The sequence below is a fragment of the Peromyscus eremicus genome, chromosome 7 (genome assembly GCF_949786415.1).
Source record: "Peromyscus eremicus chromosome 7, PerEre_H2_v1, whole genome shotgun sequence".
NCBI lineage: Eukaryota > Metazoa > Chordata > Mammalia > Rodentia > Cricetidae > Peromyscus > Peromyscus eremicus.
Window position 1 is genome coordinate 11,983,230 of NC_081422.1, and position 27,413 is coordinate 12,010,642.

Sequence of the window (27,413 nt, forward strand, 5' to 3'; positions counted from 1 at the left end):
AAGAGGAAGGTGCACTGAGAGACCATACTGAGTGCCACGTGCCTGGACACCGAGCCCACGCCTCCAGTAAACCACCTTCAGAACACAAATGGCGATGTGTGCTCACCTCTAACTTCTGGTTCAAACTGCTCAGCTCAAAGGGTATTTCTTCTTTGCTGGGGGCTTCCTTTCGGTGAACTTGGTTTTGCTTCATCTGGTGTAATCTCAGTTTCTCAAAGTTATTGGTTAGCTTAGAAAACTGCAAATGATACGAAATAGTACCAGTTACTTACAGCTGGCCTTCATAACATTTCTTTGTCGCGCAGCTCTTTGAAAACGTTAAGTCATGATTAGAAAGTGCAGTCAAACTTAAATGTTCCAATTAGTGAGGATGGAACCTGCTATTAACACTCAGTTACTGAGGCCGAGTGTGATTCTACTCTGTGCACATGAATCTGGGCCTTCATTAACTGTGCGGTGAGCCCATGACTCACTTGATAAATGTTTTGTTCAGTTTTGTGTTAAGTGTTCGTAGGCAGCAAAGCTGACAGTCTAAAAAAAAAAAAAAAAAACCCACAATTTTCCTTACTTTTACTTAATGCCATCTTGTGTTGACAACTTTAATCTCAACAACTCAGTTGGTCTAACAGCCGGCTCATACTTTCACGTACGTCTATAGCATCATATCATAGCATCTGAGGAGATTTCAGAGTCTGTTCATTGTACCCACTGACTATCTTTGTGTTGAACTAGCTCCGGAGGTAGCTAAGCCGTTGCTGACAGACTCAGGGGCCGTGTTCTTGAGCAGTCCCTGTGTTTGTTGAAGGGCTAATCTCCTCCGCTGAATCATGGCGGCACACCCGCTTTCACTTCTTAAACACTGCATGCTGTAGTTTTGTCTTTTCTTTTTACTTTCAACCTCCCTGTATAATCATATTTGAAGGGAATTCTCTGAACAGCTCGTTGAGCTGGGTCCTGTTTTTACATATCTGGCACTCTTTAATTTGTGTGGTTAGGTCATTTTTGTTTAATATAATTATGGATATGCTCAACTTAAGCTTGGCTTCTTGTGTTTTGTTTTCTGGCTTCCTCTAGCTTATAGTTTGGTTTTACTTTCTTGTCTTCCCATGGCTCACGGGGGTATTTTTAAGGCTGCACTGTGAGTTGTAGATAGTTTTGAGTGTGTCTTTTCACATCTTTTTCAGCCATTCCTCCGAGCATCAGGTTAAATACACACAGCTTGCTGCGGTCTGCAGGTATCTGATATTTCTCTAGTTCAAATGTAGGATCCTTATTTTCTTTTCATCCTGACTCGATTATAAACAAAAAAATTACATATTTTTGCTACATACACTGGAAACTACATTAGACATTTACAAATTTTTAAATCAAACAATTAGCAAAACTCGAGAGCAGAAGGAAAGCCTGTGGCCAGGGACCCAGGATTTTACACCAGATGTCTTCCTGGTGCCTGTAAAGAACTTCCGGTAGCCATTGTGTTAAGGTAACGTGACCACTAACAGAGGCTTGAGTGTTTCCCCCTCTGACTGTGCCTTGGTTTCCCCATCACTCCTGAAGGATATTTTCTTTGGACGGAATCCCAGACAGTTCTGCTCTCTCGGCACTTGTGACCCTTCTGCCCCTGCCATGAGAGGTCGCTGCTACCCGAGCTGCTTTTCCCCTCTTTAAGACTTGTTTCTTTCAAATGCTTCTGAGGTTGTTCACTGTTTCTTTCTTTGGGTTTATCCTGTTTGAGGTTCCACTCAGCTTGGTGACACTTTGGTCAAATTTGGGGGCATTTTGTCCACCCTTATCCTCTTTTTCTTCTCTCCTGGGATTTTAATGGTTTGTTGTGAAGCTCCATGTCCCTCAGGTCTGTGCCCCTTTAGTGTTCCTTACCTCTTGTATTCTCCATTCTGCTTCTGAGACCCTCCATTGAAAATTTCAGTTTGATTATTCTAGTTTTCAATTATAAAGTTTATAATTATTTTCAATATTTTAACTTCTTTGCTAGAATGGTGTGTGTGTGTGTGAGTGTGTGTGTGTGTGTGTGTGTGTGTGTGTGTGTGTGTGTGTGTTTTGAGACAGTGTTTCTTTGTGCAGCATTGTCTGTCCTGGAACTCGCTCTGTAGACCAGGCTGGCTTTGAACTCACAGAGATCTGACTGCCTCTGCCTCCAGAGTGCTGGGATTAAAGGCATGTGCCACCACTACCTGGCTAGAATGTTATAATTTTTATCAATTTCAAGCATGTTTGCAAATATTCATTGCATCATGTGCATGACCATCGCTTCAAAGTCCTAGTCAGATTATTCTAATGGTGTCATCGGCATCTGCTGATCCTGTATTCTCCTTTACACTGAAATCTGGTTTTGTTACTGTGAGTGATTCTCTGTAGGAACCTGGAAATTTGGGGACACTATGTCTCAACACTGTCTTCTGACTATGTTGGAGCAGGGAAGATGGAAGGCCATGGCTCCTGCTGGGCGCCAGTGGAAGTCCAGGTACCAGGGCAAATGCTCCTCCTTGCAGCTGGGAGGAAGGGGAGTTCTGAGGATGCTGCCTGCACTTGACTGGGGGCATGGGTACCGATTACTGCATACAGACTTCAGCGATGCCGTGTGGGATGCGATGAGGTGAATCTTCACCTTGCTGCTGCTTTAAGAGGCTTCCTCTGACACTACTCTCCGCAGCGGGGGTGGAGTGTCTTATGACCTGCTACAAGGCAGCTGTAGAAATCCAGGCTCCACATTTGGTCTTCTTGACACCACTCAGGCAGGCAGCCTGGGCAGGGGTTCTGTCTGGGAGAGGGTGGAAATCTAGGTTTCCTACTCAGTGTTGTTGCTGGGCCAGGGTCATAGTTATATTTCTGTGGTACTTGGCTATTTTTGAGAGTTTTTGTGTTGGTAGTTTTTCTACTTTCTTGGTCTTTCTGCTATAGACGACAGGATTTCCTTTGGGCTCTGCCACTGTTTGTCTGTCTGCACCCATTACTATGTCTGAGCTGTGTGATGATGCTAAAACAAATCCCAGTGAGCTCACCAATGCACTGTGTTGGCTCTCAAGGCCCCTAAGCAACTGGCCTGTTCTCCCTACTTTCCAACAAGTTCACAGGCTGTCTTACAACGTCCAGGGCTTTCAACTGTGCTTAGGAGGATAGAGAAACACACAGCTGGTCTAGCTCTCCAGAAGTATCAGACATACCCACACTGGACTGTAAGAGTGAATTCAGATTTGTGTTACTATTTTTGTAGGAGGAAAAAAAAGCCAAGACTGATTGCATCAAGTTTTAGATACTTCTGGTCTCAGCTCAGAAAACTGTATGCAGCTTCATAGTACAAGCTGCCTTCTAGTGGCAGACGCCTGAATTGCAGGCAAAATGTAGACTTAGCTAGTCTGAAATATTTTGTAATAGCAGTTAAGTAATGGCTTCAAATGTTTCCCATTCCATTTTTAATAGTTGAATCCCCTTTCTAGAAAAGGCACTTAAGGAGGAACACTGAATACTCCAGGCCCCCTTAACTAGGTTATTACATATGAAATCTTTGCTTTCCAAGAAACGTTGGTGGTTGGAGTTCACAATCCCACCACATTCCCTACTGACTCCTTTACTAGGTTAAGGACCTCAGCAGCTGCTGGGCCTGTGATGCCGACACCTGCCCTAAGAGGTATCTATGGTAGGAGACAAGACTTTGAGGCAAGCCTAGTGGGGAGCTGCAGTGATGGGGGACAAAGAAACTGGCACCCCTCTATGGCATATGCAGAGGCACTGCCATTTATGAACAGCCCATCAGTAGCAAGCCCAACTTGGTTCTTTCAGCTGCTCACTTCATAGTAGCAAGCACCCATATTTTAGGCTGCTGTGGAAAAAACCCTATCCCCAGAAACAGGAGAGAATTTTGTTTTTTGTTGTTCTCATAACTAATAACCATTAAAAAACTGCCCCTGGAGAGACAGAAAGTTATCTGTCTAGCGTCCTGTCACAACGAAGGCAGTGCAGATGGTATCCGAGGTGACAGCCTCGTCAGGGAGACAAATCAGGACACAGAAGATAACGAAAGCCAGAGACAAACATGCAATTAAGACGCAAGAACATTTGCTTATATACAAAACATTTTCTTTTTAAAGTTAACACTTTTATCAGTCAAAACATGTATCAAAGTATGTAACATTACACTTAACAGGTTCTCTTACTTGAGCTTTTAGGGTCTGTAGCTGTCCTTCATAGTTCTGAGTCATTACTAAATTACATTTTTCTAGACTATCCAGCTTCTGTCGAAGTAACCCCACCTGCATTAAGAACAAACTTTAAATTAGCTTTTTCTGAATTTTACCTTAGAAGATCAGAAAATGTGCAAAGGAGAAGTGCAATCCAAGTTAAGCTGCTGCACTGAGCCAGGAGTAAACATTTGTCCTGCAGTTCTTAAAATAGCTGCTAATAACTGAATTCACAGACACCAAATGTCTCTAGCCGGTCCACCGGCCATGTATTAGGACAGCATGGAAGTGTGTTTATCAAGAGATCCTTGGCACTGCTGCAATTTAAATTAAAATTTAGAATTCACTCTGTATGATCTGTTTTGGGAGGCCGTTATCATGTAAAACTTCTGCTAATGTAACCAAAGGATTTTCTTTTGGTTAGGTTCCACTTCTTACCAGTCTGGTTGGTGGTCTATGGATGATTGTCACATTTTATAAGAACTAACATATTAATGAGAAAATAAACACGTCTAAGAGCACTTGTTAAGGATTTGAATGATTCTCTTTCAATGCAGACGAGACACGTACTTATTACACACCTGTGTCACTGCAGGTCCTTGCCTATGCCAGGACCAATGGACCTGCCAATGGAAACCAGAGCCACGCCCACCTGTGAAACACCAACGCCCTTGGCTTTGCAAACACCAAGTGCCATGTAGAAGTCCACAGAGGCAGAGAGTGGCTCGTGAAAACTTCTGTGATGACGTGTGATTCCTGACTGGAGAGCTTTCCCATGTACATAGGAGAACATACCCCCACACACCCATACACACCCACCCATACCCACAAACACATGAGAACACACATGCACGTGCACACATACACTTTCACCAAATGCACTCTCCTTTGGCAATTAACTCTTTTGATATGCTTGTTCACAAAACATTTTCTCGCAGATCAGAAGCAGTCAACGCTCATGACCTCTCCTGAACAAAGACAGCTTTGGTCTCTATGGCAGAGCTCCTAGAGGAGCCAACGCATTTTTACCTTTGTTTCCAAACACTCTTACTTCACATGTACCTTAAATGTCTGCTTACATTTATTGGCAGCACTGACGTAGTGAGTGTCTCCATCAGTAAATACCTGATTTAGTCTCTGCATCGATTCGATAGCATACATTTAACACCAAATGTGCTGACAGGATTGTAAGTGACAAGCGAGTTGGACGCGTGAACACTTTGGTGACATGTGTGCTCAGTACCTCCTGTCCTTTCTGGTCCAAGCAAGTCTGTGCATTGGCCAACTCTTGATCCCGAAGGTCTAACCGCGTCTCTAGAGCCCGCATCTTTCTTTCCCAGTCCAACTTCTTGTTGCTCACCAGGATGTCAATTTGTTCCATCAGTTCTTGAAGCTCCGCTTCACAAGGAGAAGCCCTGGTGAATGCGGAAAAGTGAGATAGTTTCAGAAGACTAAGATGGGGCAGGAGGGATTCCTGCCTCACTCTCTGCAGCTGCATGGCTTCCTCAAATGGGTCAAGTAGGAAGAAGCCTCAAAGCTGCACGTTAATCCCTTAAATAAAAAGGTAACTTCAGAGATGATAGCTCCTGTCTTAGTCAGGATTTCTATAGCTTCGATGAAACACCATGACCAAAACGCAAGCTGGGGAGGAAAGGGGTTATTTGGCTTACACTTCCACATTGTAGTCCATCAGTGAAGGAAGTTGGGACAGGAACTCAAGCAGGGCAGGAACCTGGAGGTGGGAGCTGATGCAGAGGCCATGGGGGGGGGGGGCTGCTGCTTACCAGCTTGCTCAGCCTGCTTTCTTATAGAACCCAGGACCACCAGCCCAGGGGTGGCCCCACCCTCAATGGCCTAGGCCCACCCTATCAATCTCTAACTAAGAAAATGCCCTACAGCCAGATCTTACGGAGGATCTCAGTTCAGGTTCCTTCCTTTCAGATGACTCTAGCTTGTGTCAAGGTGATGTAAGACTAGCCAGCACAGTACATTTATACTTAGCTAAAAAGAAAAAAATCTTGTTACCCACTTGTAATCCTAGCACTCAGGAAGCAGAGTAAAAGGATTCCCAGGCAGTCAGTCGGGCTATATAAGAGTTTCAGACACTTATCTTAAAAACAAAAACAAACAAACAAACAAACAAACAAACAAAAACTGAAAAACAAAAAGCCAACAAACCAAACAACACACACACAAAACCCCCACAAAACCCAAACTGAAGCCAAACCAAATTTAACAAGCACAGTCTTTTTAGAATATGCTAATTCTAGGGGATATGGTAATTCTGAACAAATGCTAAGTGCTTAGGGATCCAACAATTGAAAATGACACACACAGATGTCTGTCATAACTCAAGGAGGTTTGACAGAGACATCCTGGGACATCAGTCAGGTCCACGGTCACACAGTTCATCTGCGGAAGGGTCAGACACAGGCCTCAGCTTCCCACTGTGAAGTCCTTGTACTATGAAATGAAAACAGGTCCTTTCGATAAGAACTGACTTAAAATCTATGGTACTAACCATGGTAACCTCCCAAATCCTGTGTTTCCCCAATTGCCCAGCACAGTCTGCACAGTGCTGTGTCTCTAGTTTATCCAGGACATTCACCAGCCTTGACGTTAGAGAGGGGCCAAGTACAAAGTGTTGTTCTGAAGCCTTCTCATGTTAGTACCAGACTAAGGCCCAAAGGCTTTTTCAATTTTTATTTAAAACTTAAACCTAAGGAAAGGAAGTATGCCAATTCTTCTGTAGAGAGCCTGAGTAACTGAACTGGAGTCACGATGTGGAGAAGAACAGAACCATAGTGTTTCCTTTTCACACTGTCTTTTCATAACTACTTATATTACTCCTTAGTGTAAATAAGATTCTTTTCTTTCTGTTAGTATAGGCTCTGAGAAAGAAAGAGCTGTTAGTCTTGCTCATCACTGTCTCACCACAAGCCAGAGCAACACGCCAGCACAGAGGGAACGCTCCAGCATATGGTGAGTACTCTAGCATGTAGATAGTATTCCACCATGTGGTAAGTGCTCCCTCATGTGGGAAGTGCTCCCTCATGTGGAAAGTGCTCCCTCATGTGGAAAGTGCTCCAGGACATGGTGAGTTGCAAGTGCTCAATACACCTCTGTGGTGATAAAAGAGCTTTTTCATTGACATTTCTTTGGCATATAGGAATACAACAAGCCAGTGGAATTCACATACTGGCCCAACATTGACTCTGGAATAAAAGAATCTACCCCATTGATATTGTTAAATAAACAAATGAATGGCTTGTTTCCTGGCTATGACTACAGTATAATAAGCTAGAATACATGACTCACAGAGCAGAAGAAATCACACACAGAGGTCATCTAACTCACCTATTGGTCCAGCATGCACACTCCTTCCACAAATATTTTTTAAAAGAGTCGTCTATCATACACAGCAACGCTCAGATTTAGTGGGCCTTTGATATGATTCTGTGTCAGTAACAAAAGTATCTAGTGATTCCTACAGTTTGTGATCTATTTTGAAAAACCACTGCAAAGAAGTCACCCAGCATAGGTCTGAGGTCTCCTCTAAACAAGTAACTGCCACTCTCTGAGATGATATCGTGTTAGCAAGAAGTGTTCTGTTTTCACAGTGACTTCTCTCCCACTCCCTAGTCCTGACTTGATCCTGAAGTCATTCAGGACTCTCAACACTTATGACCACACAGTACTGAGTCGGTCATGTGGGGGGTACAGTTCTGGTTGTACCCTGTCTTCTCAACATTTCACATCAGCTATCTGGATATTCAAGTGAATGGTGGCCAGACCACATGACAGCAGACTCTGACCTGCATCTGCTGTACCAGCCAGCTCAGAAAGCCAAACTACCAAGGTTGCAGGTGTCACCAGATGACAGAACATGGTTACTGAGCGTCCTTGATTTTTGTTCCCCTTTCCACCTCAGAAACAACTAGAGAAGGATAAATATGTTATCCAAACCAATCCCCTAGGATGCCTCACATCTAGTTATCCTCTCTCTAACCTCTCCGTGCCAAGAGCCCTCAACCACAGCAAACCCAAAGTCTTTCCTCTCCTACAGGCTTTTCCACAGTCTGCTCTTCCTTGAATCTGCAGATGCTCATGTGATGTTCAGCCTTCATTGTCAACTTGACTAGACTTTAGAATCACCTAGAAAACCTAGCTCTGCATGACTCTGTGAGGGTATCATCAGAGAAGTTCAGCTGAGGAGGGAAGAGCTACCTTTAAAGACAAGGCGGTTGACCAGGTGGAGTGAAAGGGGGGAGGCGACCAAGGAAGCCCACTGAGCCCTGGCGTTCATCTCTCTGCTTCCCGCTACAGAGAGACGCAAGATACCCAGCCACACTGTCTCCCCATTATGGTGGACTGAATCCCTTCAAACCATGAGGCCAAAGAAATGTCCTTCCTTCGGTGGCTTGATGGCGAATGGCTTCCATAGACTCGTGGCTGGAGGAGGTGTATCATGACGGGGAGCTTTGAGGATTCCCAAACTTCCCCTCATCCCTGGTGGCGTGGCTATGGCTTGCTGCTGACAGAGGAGGGAGGGAGTGTGCATGTGCTGCATGTGAAGCAGAAAGGTAGGAAAATGCATTTGGTGAGAAAAGCAGCGTGGTTTTTAAAACTGCAGTTTCGGTAAACTTTAAAACAAAAGTGAGCCGGGCGGTGGTGGTGCACGCCTTTAATCCCAGCACTCGGGAGGCAGAGCCAGGCAGATCTCTGTGAGTTCGAGGTCAGCCTGGGCTACCAAGTGAGTTCCAGGAAAGGCGCAAAGCTACACAGAGAAACCCTGTCTCGAAAAACCAAAAAAAAAAAAAAAAAAACCAGAAGTGAAGGTGGTGGTCTGGTCTCCTCCATGCAGTCTGGCATGAGTGTTCCTCACACCCTCATTTCTCCCTTCAGTCACACCCCAGCTACGCTGTGTTAAGGGTCTTTCTCCACTTCCTCTCCTGGTCCTTCCAATGTCCCCTAAGTAGGTATTATATCTCAATTTTAGAAGAGTTGATTGAGGAGCCAAAATGGAATAAAAAGAAGCTCTTAGGGTCATCGGATTTGGAGACTGGGTGGGATGTGTCTGCGTAAGGCGCAAACTCAGTCTTGACCTTTGGGTTTACCTGTGGGCACAACTCACTAGAGAGGGCTCTGCGCTCAGGCCAGACCCTTCAGCCTTGACATGAGGAGCCAGAAGGGAGAGGGCACGAGGCCTTCATGATGATGGAATAGTCTGGGATTAAACGTCAGGATATGACATCGGGAGGAGAGAGAAGAGGACAGTTATGAAATCATGGTAGCAGGGTCAGCAGGGGTCAGCTGCGGGCCTGGGGCAGGGGTGAAGAGGAAGTTGTGTTTACAGTGAAGGTATGGGCCTAAGCCAATTTTCCAGCCATCTTGTCTGAGTTCTGACACTACATTGTCTGAGTTTCTTGTGTATTCTGGATATTAACCTCTTGTCAGATAAGTAATTTGCAGATACATTTGCATGTTCTGTTGGCTGTCATCTGTGGTCTACTGGCTGCCTGCACTCTGTCACTCGGATCTGTGTTCTTCCGCTGATTGCTTCATTTGCTAGGAAGAAACTATTTAGTTGGATGGAATGTAATCTGTTAACTTTTGTTTTGGTTTTCTATGTTTCTAGGGTTATCTCTATCTATCTATTTATCTGTCTATCTATCTATCTATCTATCTATCTATCTATCTATCTATCTATCTATATCTGCCAAAGTCAAGGTCCCCCAGATTTTTTTCCTATGCCTTTTTCTAGTAGTTTCCTAGTTTTGGGTCTCACATTTCAGACTTTAATCCTTTTAGAGCTTGTTTGTATCTGGTAAGAGTGTAGATTCTTTCTTCTATATAGATATCCAGTTTTCCCAGCAGTTTATTGAAAAGATTATCCTTTCTCTGTGTTCTAGCAACTAGTGGAAACACATGAACTGTGAACCAATAGCTGAGGAGCCCCCACGGAACTGGATCAGGCCCTCTGGATAAGTGAGACAGTTGATTAGCCTGAACTGTTTAGGAGGCCTCCATGAGGTGGGACCAGGACCTGTCCTTAGTGCATGAGCTGGCTTTTTGGAACCTAGGGCCTATGCTGAGACACTTTGCTCAGCCTTGGTATAGGGAGGAGGGGACTGGACCTGCCTCAACTGAGTGTACCAGGCTGAGCTGAATCCCCAGGGAAGACCTTGCCTTGGAGGAGGTGGGAATGGGGGGCAGATTGGGGGGTGGGAGGCTGGGGGGTGGGAGGAGGAAGGACAGGGGAATCCGTGGCTGATATGTAAAATTAAATTAATTATAAAATAAAATAATAATTTAAAAAATTCAATTGGCTGTAAATTCATGGGGTCATTTCTGGGCTTTGTGATGCTTCATTGGTCTCTGTGTGTTTCTTTTCTTTTTCTTTTTCTTTTTTTAAAAATTCTTCTCTCATACTTTACATCCTGACCGCAGCCTCCCTCCCCCACTCCTTTCTCCCCCAGATCTACTCCTCTTCCATTTTCCTTCAAAAAAAAAAAAAAAAAGAGCAGACCTCCCAGCGATATCAAATAAACATGGCATAACAAGTTACAATAAGGTAGGTACAAACCCTCCCATCAAGGCTGGGTGAGGGTGTATCCGTCTTTATGTTGATGCCATGCTGCATCGGAGACTGGGTTTTAGTGTGTTCTGAGGTACAATGACTCCTCTCTTATTCTTTCTGCTCAAGGTTGCTTTGTATATGCGTAGGTTTCACCACAGTGAGAATGTCTACTTGGGGTCTTATCACAGTGAGAATGTCTACTTGGGGGTCTCACCACAGTGAGAATGTCTACTTGGGGTCTCACCACAGTGAGAATGTCTACTTGGGGGTCTCACCACAGTGAGAATGTCTACTTGGGGTCTTATCACAGTGAGAATGTCTACTTGGGTCTCACCACAATAGGAATAGCTATTATCAAAAGGAAAAGAACAAGTGATAGGCTGTGACAAGAGGAACCTTCATGCAGTGTTGGTGGGAATGTCATTAATGTGGCCATCACGGATTTCTAAAAATCAGAGTAGAACTACAATATGATCCAGCAATCCCACTGCAGGTTTTATACCTGAAGCAGATTCAATCTGCATATTGAAAAGGGACCCACAACTCAACTTTATTACTATCTACAAGAGCCAAAACACAGACCCAAACCTAACGTCTACCAGCCCAGCAGATGGCAAAGAGAATGTGGCACAAAGACACAGTGGAATACTATTCAGACCTAAAACCTGTGCAGTCCTGACATCTAGACAGCATGGATGGAGATAGAGGACATTTATGAAGTGAAGTGCATCCTCACAGACAGACAGACAGATACCCACCCACTCATGTAGACTTGGAACAGCTGATCTCATAGATCTTGACAGCATGACCATTACCAGACGGGGTGGAGGGAGAGGGGATGAGAAAGAGACAGGGAACTGTTGGCAGGAGTAAGTTCTGGTGCTGTGTGGAGCAGCACAGTGAATATGATCAATGGTAAACACCACACATCTCAACGTGTTTAGGACAGACTAATCAATGTGTGTGTCAATAAGAAACAATAGAGTTTTAAAGTGACAGCACTAATCACCTGGCCTTGCTCACTCTACCGTGTATGTACATGACTCAAACCTTCACATTGTACCTTCTGAATATATGAAAATGTCATTTGTGAATACAGAACTGAGAAATAAAAATGGAGTCCATAGAAGACACATGGAATTATCCTCAAGTGACCAGGGTGATGCAGCAGCTGGTGGATTCTCCCCTCACAGGGCTTTGAAATGCAGGCTTCTGTTTCGGTTCCTTTGTGTTGTTATTTGTTTGACTGTATCTCACTCTGTTTCTCAGGCTGGCCCAGAACTCAGGACATAGCTCAGGCTGGCCTCAAATGACAGAAACCATTTTGTCTCAGCCTCCTGAATCCTGGGACTACAGGCTTGAGCCACCATGTCTATCTATGTTCTTAAAAAGACAGCCGGGCAGCGTCGGCCCAGCTGTGCTGGCCTTGTGACATCATCTAAACCAAGGCAGCTGTGAAAGTGAAGAGAGCACATCAGTAATAATTGCATCAGTGCGGTACTGCGGAGGCAGCGAAGTATTGCACCAAACACGGGTCTGGAGCTTGGGAGAAAGAAAAGGGAGCTCATCATAGGAAAAGGGAGGTCATCAGGGAGGATGGAGACAGGGAAAGAGCATGTTCCTTTAGGAGACATAGAATCATCTGAAAATGAGTTTCCAACGAGAGCAAGGTCTCTCAGGAGACCTTACCTTTGTCACAATCTCTTAAGAAAACTCATTCTGAATTACGTACTCATTTCCCTGAGCTGACAGGCGACTGCATGCATTCGACCTTTCCACGGTGGCTCACAGCAGACACTGCAGCACATGGAGACACAGATGTAGGCAAAGGGGCTCTGGAGGTGACCAGGACCTGCCTGACCCAGTCCCATGCTCACAGTGGTCAGCGTGGCTCCCCTTCAGCAGGACGATGGAAGTGCTGTTCTTTGCAGTCCTACAGGTCAGAGCTTCGTGGTTCCCTTCCTCAATATTAATTACTGATTCACGGACATGCTTTTCCTCAGGCACTCTCCCTGCCATCTAAACACATATTTACCATCGTCCTGGGAGTGTGCTGAGTTAGCAGTAGTCAATGTCTATTTTCCCTGCCTGCGTGTGATGGAGCCTCATGTCCTACCCAGTCCTCCTCTTCACTTGCAAGAAGCTTAATGGATGTGGAGGTGTTACAAACCCCTCGTTCTAAAGAAGGGGCACATGAATAAGGGCTGTTCTAAAGACTTTGACCTGAGGGACAGGGAGCCCCTAACAGATGAAAAGCTCTACAGTACCCCAGCCCCGCCACTGACATGGAAATCTAAAATATCCTCTTTTCTTTCCTCTGAAAGTGGGATGTTAGGTTAAAATGGACACATCACAGATAGGCTCTGTAATAACTTTTCACATTGTGAGAAACCTCTCAGTGAACAGACAGGGAGGAGAGCAGATGGGGGGTGGGGGGAGCACACAGGGAGGGAGGGGAGCACACAGGGAGGGGAGCACACAGGGAGGGAGGGGAGCAGATGGGGAGTGGGGGGAGCACACAGGGAGGGAGGGGAGCACACAGGGAGGGAGGGGAGCACACAGGGAGGGGAGCAGATGGGGGGTGGGGGGAGCACACAGGGAGGGAGGGGAGCACACAGGGAGGGGAGCAGATGGGGAGTGGGGGGAGCACACAGGGAGGGAGGGGAGCACACAGGGAGGGAGGGGAGCACACAGGGAGGGGAGCACACAGGGAGGGAGGGGAGCAGACAGGGAGGGAAGGGAGCAGATGGAGGGTGGGGGGAGCACACAGGGAGGGAGGGGAGCACACAGGGAGGGGAGCAGATGGGGGGTGGGGGGAGCACACAGGGATGGAGGGGAGCACACAGGGAGGGAGGGGAGCACACAGGGAGGGAGGGGAGCAGATGGGGAGTGGGGAGAGCAGACAGGGAGGGAGGGGAGCACACAGGGAAGGGAGCACACAGGGAGGGAGGGGAGCACACAGGGAGGGAGGGGAGCACACAGAGAGGGAGGGGAGCACACAGGGAGAGAGGGGAGCACACAGGGAGGGAGGGAGCACACAGGGAGGGAGGGGAGCACACAGGGAGGGGAGCACACAGGGAGGGGAGCACACAGGGAGGGGAGCACACAGGGAGAGGAGCACACAGGGAGGGGAGCACACAGGGAGGGGAGCACACAGGGAGGGGAGCACACAGGGAGGGGAGCACACAGGGAGGGGAACACACAGGGAGGGAGGGGAGCACACAGGGAGGAGGGGAGCAGAGAGTGAATGTAAGTTGGAAGGTGCTGGCCTCTTCTCCAGGGGAAACCCTGTGGTTTTGAGGGAGCACACACACTTCCCTGCCCTCGCAAACGGATGCATGTAAGCGTTGAGGAAACTGATAATGTTTGTCCTCATATTGGGTTCATGTGCTCCTGGACAATCCCCATCCCCATCTGATGAGACCTGAGGACATTGTTAGTGACCCGAGGACAGGTATTCTGCCTTTCCTACCTGACAGCAGGGCCGGGTGTCTCACTAGGCCTCAACAGACTTACAGAAATAAAACTTTAGAGGGATACTCTGCTTTCAGAATGCTGGAAATTTCCCATGAACCTTTCTTGCTAGCATGTGCTAACTTCTAGGCATTTCTGCAGCCTCAAGCCCTGAACTCCAGGTATCCAGTCCAATCCTGTTCACTACTGGCAATTCCACAGGACGCTGGGGGACTCTGAAAACATCGTATGTGCAAACAGACTCCGATCCTTGTTGCTCAAACCCGCCCCCATTCCAGTCTGCTCCGTATCTTTACACCGGCATAACTGCTCCCAGCTGCCAGCTTTAAACTCTCCTTTTGATAAGTGAGTGCTACTGGTGCCACCTCCGGTCCGTACCCTGAATTCTGCCCTCTCATCGTATCCAGTGATAAAATCTAACCAAGAATCATGATCCCTTCTTGTCAGCGTGTGGCTGGAGTGCATCTCCCAAAGGTTGACAGTGTGGTTTCTAGCATGCGGAAGCAGAGAGGTGGCCCCTTAAGGTCTGGTCTTGTGGGAGACAGTGCGGTGATTTAGTTCTAAGGAATCTGCTTAGGTCTGTGGGGCTGAGTCTTGAAGAGAGGAACCCTGGCCCCTGGGTCCCCCCCCTTCCTTTCTTCTGCACACCTCTGTCAGATGCCGTGAGCAGAGACAGCGGCGAGGCTCCAAAACTGAGCTAACTATACCTCTGTTTATTAAAAACCATCCAGCTTTGAGCATGTTGTTATAGCAACAGAAAAGGGGCAGTAACCTCCTCAATATCCATCATTCCATTCTCACATATTAGCAGAGTTTTCACGGGATTTACTGTGTTGTAGCGAAGGTTTGGACGGCATCTGCATGGACGGGGCTCACTGGCTCTATTCTGTCTCCCATGTGTTGTCATCTGTACACGCTGTTGTCACTCCTCATACGACAGCTTAGCAAGGAGAGCCCAAAGACAGCTGTACTGTGCGTTTGTGGGAACAATGGCAAAAATCCTGTTATCTTCAAGGCAGAGCCTAGTTTAAGCAGCGTTAGAAGGTGTGTCTCAGGTGTGACCCTCAGAGGATCCCTGAGCAGACTATGGTCAGGAACTGCTGCCACATGGCTGCGTGTCCTAAACACCCTGGTTCTCCTGGACCCCATCATTTTTCAGATCGTTCTGCTTCTACCCGATCTTGAACTCAGCTCTCTCTTCTCTGGTCCCCTGCGTGTGGTGTTTACGCTGCTCTTCCTGTCTTAGACATCACTCCCGACTGAGAACACTCCCCATGTGAGATGCTCTTCCAGTCACGGAGGTGTAAGGAGAAGATGTTGCTGTCGCTGGGTTCCATTCAGGCCCTGTGGGTCCTTGGTCACCATTGCCTGAGCTCATTTCCTGGCTCTGTTTCTAGCTTTCCTTTTTCTTTCTGCTTCTTGACTTTGGTGGAGGAGGACATGATTTGTCATTAGCTGCCGTCCAAGGAGATCACTCCTTTCTTCAGAGGCGAGAACCCTGGGGGCTGCTCACATCACTAACTCTCCTGTGCCAGCCACACTGACTAGTAGCTCTCAGCTGTTCTAGGTGGTTCCAACATGTTGAAAAACTATGCCCCAAAGAACACCAGGTCAGGCTAGGTGGTGCCAGTGTGCACTGTTAGGTCTGTACACTCAGGCCCCTTTCCCCTTAATGTAACCAGTGGCTAATACACCCAACAGAGTCCTATAAAAAGTGAAGGCATACGTGTTTTGTGTAGAGACGCTTCTTAATCTTTCTCTAACATTGTTAGTAACTCAATCTGTCTTTTGAAGGAATCTCCACTTCTTTCTTCCCTCCCTCCTGAGTTTTTTCTTTCACAGTCACTAAACCTGTCCCTAATCAGCCCCAAGCTAACACTTCAGAGTCCACCTTCATGCCACACGCCATGATGTCCCACCCCCATCTCTTTCTCATTATTTCTTCATCCAAGACACAGGAATTTAGAGGAACTTGGTATGTGTGCCTATTCTGATGAGGATCAGGCATGGGGGATGGTGAAGAGTCATGTGTGGAGGCACGAAGGTGTGGGCTGGGCTAGCTAGAAGTCACAAAAAGTCACAGAAGTCAGCCAAAAGGCATTCTCAATGTACAGAAAGAATGTGCTGTTACTGTTCATTATTGTCCTGCTTTAGGGGCTTAGATCAGAAAAACCAGAATTTCTTTTTACAACTATAAATAAAACCATACTTAACTCATCACAAAACGAGCAAGTGAAGCTGTGATTGTGTCTCTCAGGGGAAGGACCCTTGAGGGTTAAGCAGACACACACAGATGATGCAGTGTCAGGAAGGGCTTTTGGGAATTCAGGTGGGAAGCTTCTCTTTAAGAGTCAATCTTTCTCCGTCCTCCGAGAGATGAGAAGAGTTTACTGGCGTGTGCAGTGGCATCCTGATTATGAGAACCCTTTGACAAGACTCTGAAAGGGACCAATGGCTCAGGAGTTCGTCAAACAATGCAGGGAATGTAGGAGACTCAGCAGATGAAAAGGAGGCTTTGGGTAAAGAGGGGTGAACCCACAAAATTTGTTTTTTTTCCCAAGTCCTACTAAATGAAGCAAGCATATATTTTTAACCTGTGAAGTTAAACCTACAAAGGCGGGGACTGTGGGAGTCAAGTAGCCACTTGTAATAGTTAATATTGACTGTGAACTTGACAGGATCTGGACTCACCTAGGAGGCAAGCTTCTGGGCATGTCTGTGAGGGGCTTTCTGGAGGGAAGACCCACCCCAAGTGGGGATGGCACCATATCATGGGTGGGTCCTGGACTGAATAAGAAGTGAGTTCAGGGGCCCAAGGAAAGCAGCTCACAGGACTGAGAAGATGGGTAGGTCCAAAGAGAAAGACTTTTTTGGGGGGAAATAGTTTAAAAGAGGTTTATTTTAAAATAAAGTTTACATCTTTTTTTTTTACAGATGAAATCCCACCCCCACCCCTTCTAAAGAAGGAAAGAGTGGAGAAAGAAGAAAACTTCAGAAGTTTGTGATATCAGGATTCCTAACTCTAGGGGGCAAAAATGTTGAGCAGGAAGGAAAAATGATCACAGTCAGACTCCAAGATGGATGTGACTTACGAAGTCATAAGAAGACTATTATAAAGACACGTGGAGACTATGGAGGTTACCAAAATCACGGCATATTAGGCGGTTTGGGGAGTGAAAAGTGTGTGTGTGTGTGTGTGTGTGTGTGTGTGTGTGTGAGAGAGAGAGAGAGAGAGAGAGAGAGAGAGAGAGAGGTGTAAAAGTCAATAGACAATGCCTAAAACTGAAAAATCAGATAAAGCACATTATTTAAAGATACTGAGTTAGACATCAAAGGCCTTGGGAGAGAGCCCCTGCCAAGAGAATTGGAAGTGGATGTCTTTTAGAATAGAAAACTGGGTGGGCACCAACACAACTAGATTTTATTTTGGTTTGGTTTTGGTAAGGCATAGAACCAAATGAATTTTTGTATTGCACACATACCTTCCTCTTCTTATCAGTGTTTGATATATATATATATATCAATATATATATAGATATACATATATTTGCATGTTTATACAGTTTTAGAGCTACATAAGCTCACAGTAGGTGCTAAGTATTTGTTGAAAACAGGTTGCTTCAAAAAATGCTGGAGGAATATGTTTATGAACTTGCTAACAAGTCTCTGGAGAACGATCCACATTTACTGGTTCCTTAACAGCATTAGAGTCTGTGGTCTCTGTGCTATGGAGACCATGGTACAGAGTGTCTGGCCGCATGTCTACCATGATGAGTGATAGTCTTTCAGGACAACTGTGGTGTGCTCATTAACTTCTGCTCTGTAACTATCTGGACCCAAACAAATCTAACTCTCTCCAATAAATTCTAAGTTCCTTAAGGACCAGGTCTATTTTGAAATAACCTTTGCATTTCAGGGCTTAACACTCAGTAGAGCTTACCTTGAATGAACGCAGAGAACCAGCCATGCCTTTAGATTTGCAGAGCTGAGGTCATCTGCTGTCCTCAGGCTTGAGGCCTCCAGTCTGTCTTACTGTACCCTAGTGTCACAGTCACACCAGGGACCCCACATATGTTCATTTTGACTTGACTGAGATGTGGACTCTAGGCAGGCCACCCTCGCCCATTTCCAGGGTAGAAAGAATTCAGGAATTGGAGTCAGATGTATTTCCATTCAAACCCTGCCTCCCTCACTGACCAGTATTCTATCCTGGGGGTAAATCCATGTTCCCTTCTCTCCATCTCTCTGAGGTTCAGTAGGGCAGAGTCTGCTGGGGACGCAGCAATGGTCATTCTTCACCCTTTAGATGCCCCTCAACTTACAGTGGAGTTGGCTACGGCTGGACAGGGCCATTATATACTGAAAATACCATAGGTTGAAAATGCACCAAATATGCCTACCCGCTGAGCATCACCAGCTCAGCCACCTAGTGTTTTGTGGTGTGGTGATGGTCGATCCTCACCATTGCACGGCTAACTGAGAGTGTGAGCTCACTAGCATTGTCAGAGTGAATCCACAGATCACTAGTCTGCAAAAAAGATCCAGATTAGCAATCTGAGGATGGTTCCTACCAAATGTCTACAGCTTCACACAGGCATACACGTGGTTATAAGCTGAGCGATCCTAAGTCCAGCACCAACTATGTGTGGAATTTCTAAACTGTAGCTGAACATATACTGGCCAGGTGGAGACCACATTTCTGAGCCTTTTTTACAACTAACTGAGACTGAGTTCTGGCCAATGTTAATGAACACAGTAGAGGGCTGACATCTCTAGGCAGACTCCTAGAAGGGAAGTCTTTCCTGCCCTCCCTTCGTTAAGAGCACTGCCATGCTGGAAGGTAAACAGTCACAATGAGGGGAGCTGAAGCAATCACTTTGGGTCTAGAGATAAACCCACCCAGTCTGACATAGAGATGAGCTTTCATGTTATTCAAGGCTCTGTACTGTGTGTGTGTGTGTGTGTGTGTGTGTGTGTGTGTGTGTGTGTGTGTTTCAGGAGCTTCAGCTATACTGTAATATATTCTATTTTCTTGTTGAGAATAAGGACTATAGTAAGGGGGCGGGGCTCAAAATACAGTCATCATTGTTCACACTTCTTTGCTTCCCTTTACCTGATGTCAGAGTCACAGCCTGAGCAGGTCACTGGAAGTGAGACATCTAGAGTTGTGACTAGAGTAAAAAAGTCACAACCAAGACTGGGCTCTAAAGTACCGCTGTCTGCCCCCAGCCAGTGGCCGGGGGGCTAGTGAAATCTTCATGGTGCTGATGCCAGATGCGAGGTAGGACAGACAGTTGTGAGAAGGAATTTGGTCCATTTTCTACCACAATGAATGTTTTCCAAACCCCATTCTTTGTCTAAAATATCCCATTCTTGCTGTTCTGTGGAAACATGTGTATTGTGGAGCTGTGTTTAAATGCTGAGAAAACATGATAAATCTTAAGAACAGGAGCAGAGAAACACTCATTACAGCAAGAAAGGAGCAAGCTGGCCAGGACGTGTGTGGTGGACATGTAAGCGCTGAGAAGGCCAGCCTGGGTCTGTACCTATGATGCCCACAGCATCACTGAAAGTGCTGTCTTCAAGGGCAGAGCCAAGGTCTCAGCATCAGGAAGATTCACGCAAATAGATTCTTCAGAAGTTATTTGAAATTTCCCTCAGTCCACTTACCAAAAGTGATCAGCAGATCCTTCTTGTAACAATTCATTTCAAAACTCATACTCCATTAAGGAGTTTCGGACATAAAGATCAACTAAGTAAATATTAGCTTTAAACCACTTACCCTGGGGTAGTATGGGATTGGTTCTCCATGCCAAGAAATGTCTACATTTGGCTTGTTCTTCTTGAGTTTTAATCTGTGAGGGGAAATTATTTAGATTTATAAAATGCTTACATATATTAATATAAGATGATTTTCTTGCTGTTGGTAAGTCATTATATAGTATGGGTTTTCTGTGTACGGAGGCTCTTGCTTCTACAAGCACAGAAGTGGGTGGGCCTTCATTGGCTTGAAGTCCCCACACAGACAGGAATACCGGCTCAGCCCTTGGTTGAAATATGAGGTACTGGCTGAAACCAGCATGCATTCATCTTTAAGTAAGTGGCAGCTCAGTGTCAGTTGCCTTGTGAAGTGGTCAGTTCATAATCCCTGCTTAGAGGAATGCTGTCTAGAAGCCCTCAAAATTCCCGTCTCAGTGGAGTTCCTATGCTTTGCTTTTGAGAGCACATGTTCTTTCACTGGCCTTTCTTGACTTTTTAAAAGAGTGAATAAAGCAGGAAATTTAGGACAGAAAGTCTAAGAACAGGGGCTGGAGAGATGGCCCAGCAGTTGGAGTGCATAGTGCTTAGAGCAGAGAGGACCCCTGCACTGGTCAGGTGGCTCAAAACCACCTACAGCTCTAACCCTAGGGCAATCTGGTGCCCTCTCCTGCCCTGTGAGAGCACACACACACACACACACACACACACACACACACACACATTATCCCAGCTGTGGACTAATCTGCAAGGTAAATTAACAAAGTGTTAAAATGAATTTAAACCCTCTTAAGAACTATATGAATCAATTAAATGCCTGAGAAGGGAGGAGGAGGGCCGAGAGAGAGAGGAGGAGAGGAAAAGGAGAAGGAAGAGGAGAGGAGGAAGGAAGAGAAGGGGAAAGAAAGAAAGAGAGAAAGAGAGAAAGAAAGAAAGAGAGAAAGAAAGAAAGAAAGAAAGAAAGAAAGAAAGAAAGAAAGAAAGAAAGAAAGAAAGAGGGGGGAAGAGGAGGAGGAAGAAGGGAGGGAAGGAAGAGGGAGGGAAGGAGGGAGAAAGAATCTCCATTCACACCGTTTTCACACCACTGGAACTGCAGCATGGGAGGCAATAGGAGGCAAAATCAGATCAGAAAGTACAGACAAATAAAAGAGGGAAATTGAGGCACATGCCATGGTTCTGATGGAAGCTTGTCTCCTGAGTTTGCCCAGCACATGTCCCTGCTGTCCCCGTGCCAGCTGCGGCCGAGGGGAGCGTCCCGGGTCCCGGATCCCCGGTCCCCGGAGCCAGCCGGTTACCTGCGCTGCTTTCTGGAGAGGTCTGAGCTGTCCTGTCCAGCCCGCTGCGTCCGCCCAGCGCCTTTGGCCTCTGGTGCCCCTCGGGTTGCCATGGAGACGCGACCCGACTCTCACCCATCAGTTTCTCTACAGCGGGAACTCCCCAGCACTAGCGCGGGCAGTCCGCAGTCCAATGCCTCCCGGACCCGCCTCCTGAGACCCGCCTATCCCGGCTGCTGCAGCCCCCAGGCACCCGGCACCAGGAGGCGCGAGAGGAGCGCGGGAGGACGCTGCCCGCCCAACCAGAAAGCCCGCGGCCCTGGGAACACAGCACAGACTGGAGCTCCTAACCCTGGACTGTGACCCCCTCCCAGGCTAGACCAGGCGCGGGAAAGAAAGAACTCCAGGCAAAGACCCTTTCAATTCACCGTAGTGACTTCCAGCTGGGAATCTGCGAGGTTCACTCCACTGTCACTGGGTTCGAAGCATTTGAACCTCTCTCTTTACACAGTGCTTCGCGTCCTTGGAAAACTTCTAGTCAGGTGGATCAGAATGTATTGGGGACAAGGGAGTAAGTAGCTAGCTTCTAACGAGGGGAACCAACCTGGACCCACGGTAACTGATTCCAAATTCTTTCCCTTTTCAGCCACATTCCAACAATAATTGATGACAGAATCTCAGTCGGACCCTGTTGATTTCACCGAGGAAGTGATGGTATGTACCGGGTATACATATGACAGAACACACACACACACACACACACACACACACACACACGCATACATTGATACACGTACTGTTATACAAAAAACACACCTACATACACGGGTGTGACAGCAAGTAAATTTTCTAAGCACTTGAATTGGGGAATGTTGCTGAACTTACTTTAGAAACATAATTGTTTCTGAACACCGTCTAGTAGATAGATCGCTAGGTCTTAAAATCTTGTGTTTGCATTTTCCTTTTGATATTTCATGTCACTTTGTTACTTTGACATGGCTGTCAATTTTAATCCAACCCACAGTCCTCCATCCAGGTCTGTCTGATTCTTAGATGACTTGTATGGAGTAACTCAGGATGCTAGTTCTGATTAGTGTTACACTGTTCTGACAGGGACTGAGTGAAGTATGGTTATTTCATCTTTCCCTGAAACATCTCTATTCTGAGAATGCTAATCATAGCCTTCATTCTTGCCTATGTTGAAATTTTTCCCCACAAGAAACACAATCACCATTATTGCATTATTTATTTATTTTTATTGTTTTGAGACAGGGTTTCTCTGCGTAGCCCTGATTGTCCTGGAACCAGCTTCTGTAGAACAGACTAGCCTCAAAGTCAGAGATCTGCTTGCCTCTGCCTCCTGAGTGCTGGGATTAAAGGAATGTGCCACCACGCCCTGCTATTTATTTATTTTTATTGTTGGTGTCAGGGAAGGTGACACATGAATGGCTCACTGGTGGAACTCTGCTCTTCCCTTCTACCTTTTGGTTCCTGGGTATCGAACTGATATCCTCAGGCTTCGGTAGCAGGTGCCTTCACCAGCTGAGCCGCCAGATGAAAGTGAGCAGAAAGAGCAGAAAGGAAAGAGATATGAACCAAGGCCATCTTGACTTCAGATTTGGTGCTCTTCAAAATCTTCCCAGAAATTAGGTTTATGGTTTTGAATATCCAGAAGTCCATTATATGTAGGAGTCTAGGTCTTGTAGAGGTGATGGTTGATTTCCTATTTTCAGAAGAATGGATGTGGGAAGGATTTTCAAAACCTGAGAGGACATATACTCTAATGGACTTTAGGAAGACTAGACCTGTCCCCCCCCCCCCCTCCGCCATTCAATTCAACAATAGGAACAAAGTCTTTCTTTTCAGAGTGGTTGTTAAGACCCAAATGAAATGAAGACTCAGCTCCACTCCTCAACAGGAAACACCTGCAAAGGCTCAAGTATGCCTTAAGATGCACTGGTTACTAGATCTTTTAGGGCGATGTTTTGAAAGATATGTTTTTAGGAAGGCTCCAGGTTCAAAGAAGAGTACAAGTGGGGGCATGTGGTCCTAACAGGAGCTGCTGAGAGGTACTTCAAGAACTTAGTCCTGAAAGAGTATCATATGACAAAGTGAGTCAGGACAGGTCCCACCCTGTAGCTAAAGAGCTATTGGCAATTGATGACTTGCTGGGTGAGTCAGTTTTCTTCAGGGATACAGAACATGAGAGGCTTCTCATGGTCCAGCAGATGGTCCTACACCCATACACAGACAGCACTAAGTAGATTCAGTGAGTTTTAAAACACAGAACATGTGCATTTGAGAGGCAAGAGTGGCGAGGGGGGTAGAGGAGGAACTGGAAGTTACCAAAGGTCAATGTGGGATAGCATGGCGTGGATAAGGACACTACGCCATCCAGTCCTTCACAATCCATTCTCCATGAGCCATCTGGCCCCTCATTTGGGGTTGTCATTGGATCATGTTCCCACCCCTGACAGTTTCTAAAAGTGAGGCCAGTATGTACTGCTCACCCTAGATCAGACTTGAAGGGGATCAGGGCTGCACTCTTGAACTTTACATCCTCTTACCTCCAACTGCGATTACATGTACACACTGCTATCTAGTTGTTGTTGTTGTTGTTTTTTAAAAAACTCATTTACTTGAAGCATTAGTCTAATTAATCTTTATCAATAAAAAATTGGGAATCATTTAGTAAGATACAAGATTAAACTCAAAAAAATCAGTAGCCCTCCTATATACAAATGAAAAGGGGGCTGAGAAAGAAATCAGAGAAACATCACCCTTCACAATAGCCACAAATAATATAAAATACCTTGGGGTAACTCTAACTAAGCAAGTGAAAGACCTGTATGATAAGAACTTTAAGTCTCTGAAGAAATAAATTGAAGAAGATATCAGAAAATGGAAAGATCTCCCATGCTCATGGATAGGTAGAATCAACATAGTAAAACTGGCAATCTTAACAAAAGCAATATACAGATTCAATGCAATACTCATCAAAATACCAACACAATTCTTCACAGACTTGGAAAGAACAATACTTACCTTTATATGGAAAAACAAAAAACCTAGGATAGCTAAAAGAATCCTGTATATTAAAGCAACCTCTGGAGGCATCATGATCCCTGATCTCAAGCTCTACTATAGAGCTATGGTAATAAAAACAGCTTGGTACTGGCATAAAAACCAACATGTGGACCAATGGAATCAAATTGAAGACCCTGACATTAATCCACACACCTATGAACATATGATTTTCAACAAAGAAGCCAAAATTGTGTCATGGAAAAAAAAGAAAGCATCTTCAACAAATGGTTCTGGCATAACTGGATGTCAACATGCAGAAGATTGCAAATAAATCCATATCTGTTGCCATGCACAAAACTCAAGTCCAAGTGGATCAAAGACTTCAACATAAATCCAGTTACACTGAACTTGATAGAAGAGAAAGTAGGAAGTAGTCTGGAACGAATTGGCACAGGAGACCACTTCCTAAATATAACACCAGTAGCACAGACTGAGAGAAACAATTAATAAAGGGGACCTCTTGAAACTGAGAAGCTTTTGTAGAGCAAAGGACACGGTCAATAAGACCAAACGACAGCCTACAGAATGGGAAAAGATTTTTAACAACCCCACATCTGACAGAGGGCTGATCTCCAAAATATATAAAGAACTCAAAAAGCTAGACATCAAAATACAGAACAATCCAATTAAAAAGTGGGCTACAGAGCTTAACAGAGAATTCTCAACAGAAGAAGTTCAAATGGCTGAAAGGCATTTAAGGAATTGCTCAACATCCTTAGTCATCAGGGAAATACAAATCAAAACAACTCTGAGATACCATCTTATACCTGTCAGAATGGCTAAGATCAAAAACACTGAAGACAGCTTATGTTGAAGAGGATGTGGAGCAAGGGGAACACTCCTACACTGTTGGTGGGAATGCAAACTGGTACAGCCACTCTGGAAATCAGTATGGCGGTTTCTCAGAAAATTGGCAATAAGTCTTCCTCAAGACCCAGTTATACCACTATTGGACATATACCCAAGGAATGCTCAAACTTACCACAAGGACACATGCTCAACTATGTTCATAGCAGCATTATTTGTAATAGCAAGAACCTGGAAACAACCTAGATGCCCTTCAACTGAAGAATGGATAAAGAAAATATGGCGCATATACACAATGGAGTACTATTCAGCAGTAAAAAACAATGATATCATGAATTTTCAGGCAAATGGATGGATCTAGAAAATATCATCTTGAGTGAGGTAACCTAGACTCAGAAGGACAAACATAGTATGTACTCACTCATAAGTGGATACTAAATGGGAGGGAAGGGCTGGCCAGACTGCAACCCACAACTCCAGAGAGGCTAGCTAACAGGAAAAGACCCTAGGAGGGACACATGGATGATCCTGTGAAGGAGAAGTGAATGAGATCTATATGAGTGAACTGGGTGGGTGGGTGGGGTGGCAGAGGGTGAGGAGTGGGGGAAGAGAACATAGGGAAATGGGAGGGTCAAGCTGGAACAGGGACAGAGTGGGAGGGCAGTGAGGAAGATACCATGATAGATGAGGACATTATGGGAATAGGAAGAGGCAGGGTGCTGGGGAGGCTGTCAGGAATCCACAAGGTTGACCCCACCTTGGTCTGCTGGCAGTGGTCCAGAGGGTGCCTGGACCAGTCTACCTTGGTGACCAGCCTAGCAAATAACCTAGCTGTCATCATAGAGCCTTTGTCCAGTGACAGATGGAGGCAGATACAGAGATCCATGGCCAGGCACCAGACTGAGCTCCTGGAATCCAATTGATGAGAGAGAGGAGAGGTACTGCGGGTGAGGGACATCGAGATTATGATGGGAGGATGAGATCATGATGGAGGTCGTGCAGACTTGACCAGCCACACTAGTGGAAGCCCATGAACTGTGGACTGGTGGCTGTGGAGCCCCCATGGGACTGGACTAGGCCCTCTGGATACGGAAGACGGTTGTTTGGCTCAAACTGTTTGGGGGGCACCAAGGCAGGGGGATCGGGATCTGTCCCTGGTGAATGGGCAGGCTTCTGGAATCCGGTGCCTGTGGTGTGAAACCTTGCACAGCCTTGGTGCAGTGGGAAGGGGTTTGGACCTGCCTAGGCTCAGTGTGTTGGGCTCTGCTGACTCCCCATGGGAGACCTCGATTTGGGAGATGTGGGGTTGTGGGGTGGCTTGGGAAAAAGGGCTGGGGGTGGGAGGAGGGAGGAATTGGGGGTCTGTGGATAGCATGTGGAGTGAGTAGAAAATTTCTTAATAAAGAAAAAATGAAAAAAAAGGGAAAAATGGGAGTCAGATATGGGGGTAAGAACCTGAAAGGTCAGAGAAGCAAGGGAGCAGCCACATTCACTTCCTACCTCTCCCATTCCTCTGTCCAAAAGGGGCCAAGATCATCTCTCCTCTCTGCCTTACTACTTCCTATCTCCTCTCTGTCTACAGTCCTCCAAACCTCTATGGCTAATTTAGGTCAGCTAGTGGCTAGATCTGCTCTCTGACTCCAAGCAAACTTTGTCAGAACACAATCAAAATATCACACAACATTTTCTCCTTACTCTTTGAGGGCCCATCACTCAGCCCCCAAGTAAATACATGGAGACTTATTCTTACTTATGAATGCCCGGCCATAGCTTGGCTTGTTTCTAGTCAGCTTTTCTTAACTTAAATTGTCCCATCTACCTTTGCCTCTGGGCTTTTGCCTTCCCCTGTTTTATATGCCTCTCTTTCCTTCTTACTCCATGGCTGGCTGGGTGCTGAGTGGCTGCCTCCTGGTATCCTCCTCTCCGTCCCCTTTTCTCATTCCTCCTTCTCTCTGCTTTCTTCTCCCTCCTATTTCTTCTCTCTGCATGCCAGCCCCGCCTATCCCTTCTCCTGCCTAGCTATTGGCTGTTCAGCTCTTTATTAGACATATCAGGTGTTTTAAGCAGGCAAAGTAACATAGCTTCACAGAGTTAACAAATGCAACATAAAAGAACGCAACACATCTTTGCATCATTAAACAAATATTCTACAACATAAAAGAATACAACACATCTTTAATTAATATTCTACAACATACATACATACAAAAAAATTGCTGTTTTAAAGAAATTAACTTC

General features: G+C 45.8%; 1 protein-coding gene and 1 long non-coding RNA gene across 5 annotated transcripts in view; one reads left to right on the forward strand and one right to left on the reverse strand.

Annotated features, from left to right (window-relative positions):
* Deup1 (deuterosome assembly protein 1) overlaps nucleotides 1-21,912 on the reverse strand; it is a 69,507-nt gene extending 47,595 nt beyond the window's left edge. For 3 of the 4 annotated variants that reach the window (XM_059267353.1, XM_059267356.1, XM_059267357.1), the window contains exons 1-5: nucleotides 21,710-21,912; nucleotides 20,033-20,105; nucleotides 5,440-5,611; nucleotides 4,173-4,268; nucleotides 107-238 (exon numbers count right to left, since the gene is read on the reverse strand). In XM_059267353.1, coding sequence (XP_059123336.1) covers nucleotides 107-238; nucleotides 4,173-4,268; nucleotides 5,440-5,611; nucleotides 20,033-20,061 — 429 coding nt within the window. In that variant the 5' untranslated portion in view covers nucleotides 20,062-20,105; nucleotides 21,710-21,912. Of the gene's footprint in view, nucleotides 1-106; nucleotides 239-4,172; nucleotides 4,269-5,439; nucleotides 5,612-20,032; nucleotides 20,106-21,302; nucleotides 21,419-21,709 lie in introns of those variants that run through there. The other variant, XM_059267355.1, reaches the window with a different exon arrangement.
* Nucleotides 21,913-21,919: 7 nt separating this feature from the next.
* LOC131914737 (uncharacterized) lies at nucleotides 21,920-22,673 on the forward strand. The gene is made up of 2 exons (XR_009380182.1): nucleotides 21,920-21,995; nucleotides 22,554-22,673. It is a non-coding gene; the product is annotated as an uncharacterized LOC131914737 (long non-coding RNA).
* Nucleotides 22,674-27,413: the final 4,740 nt, after the last annotated feature.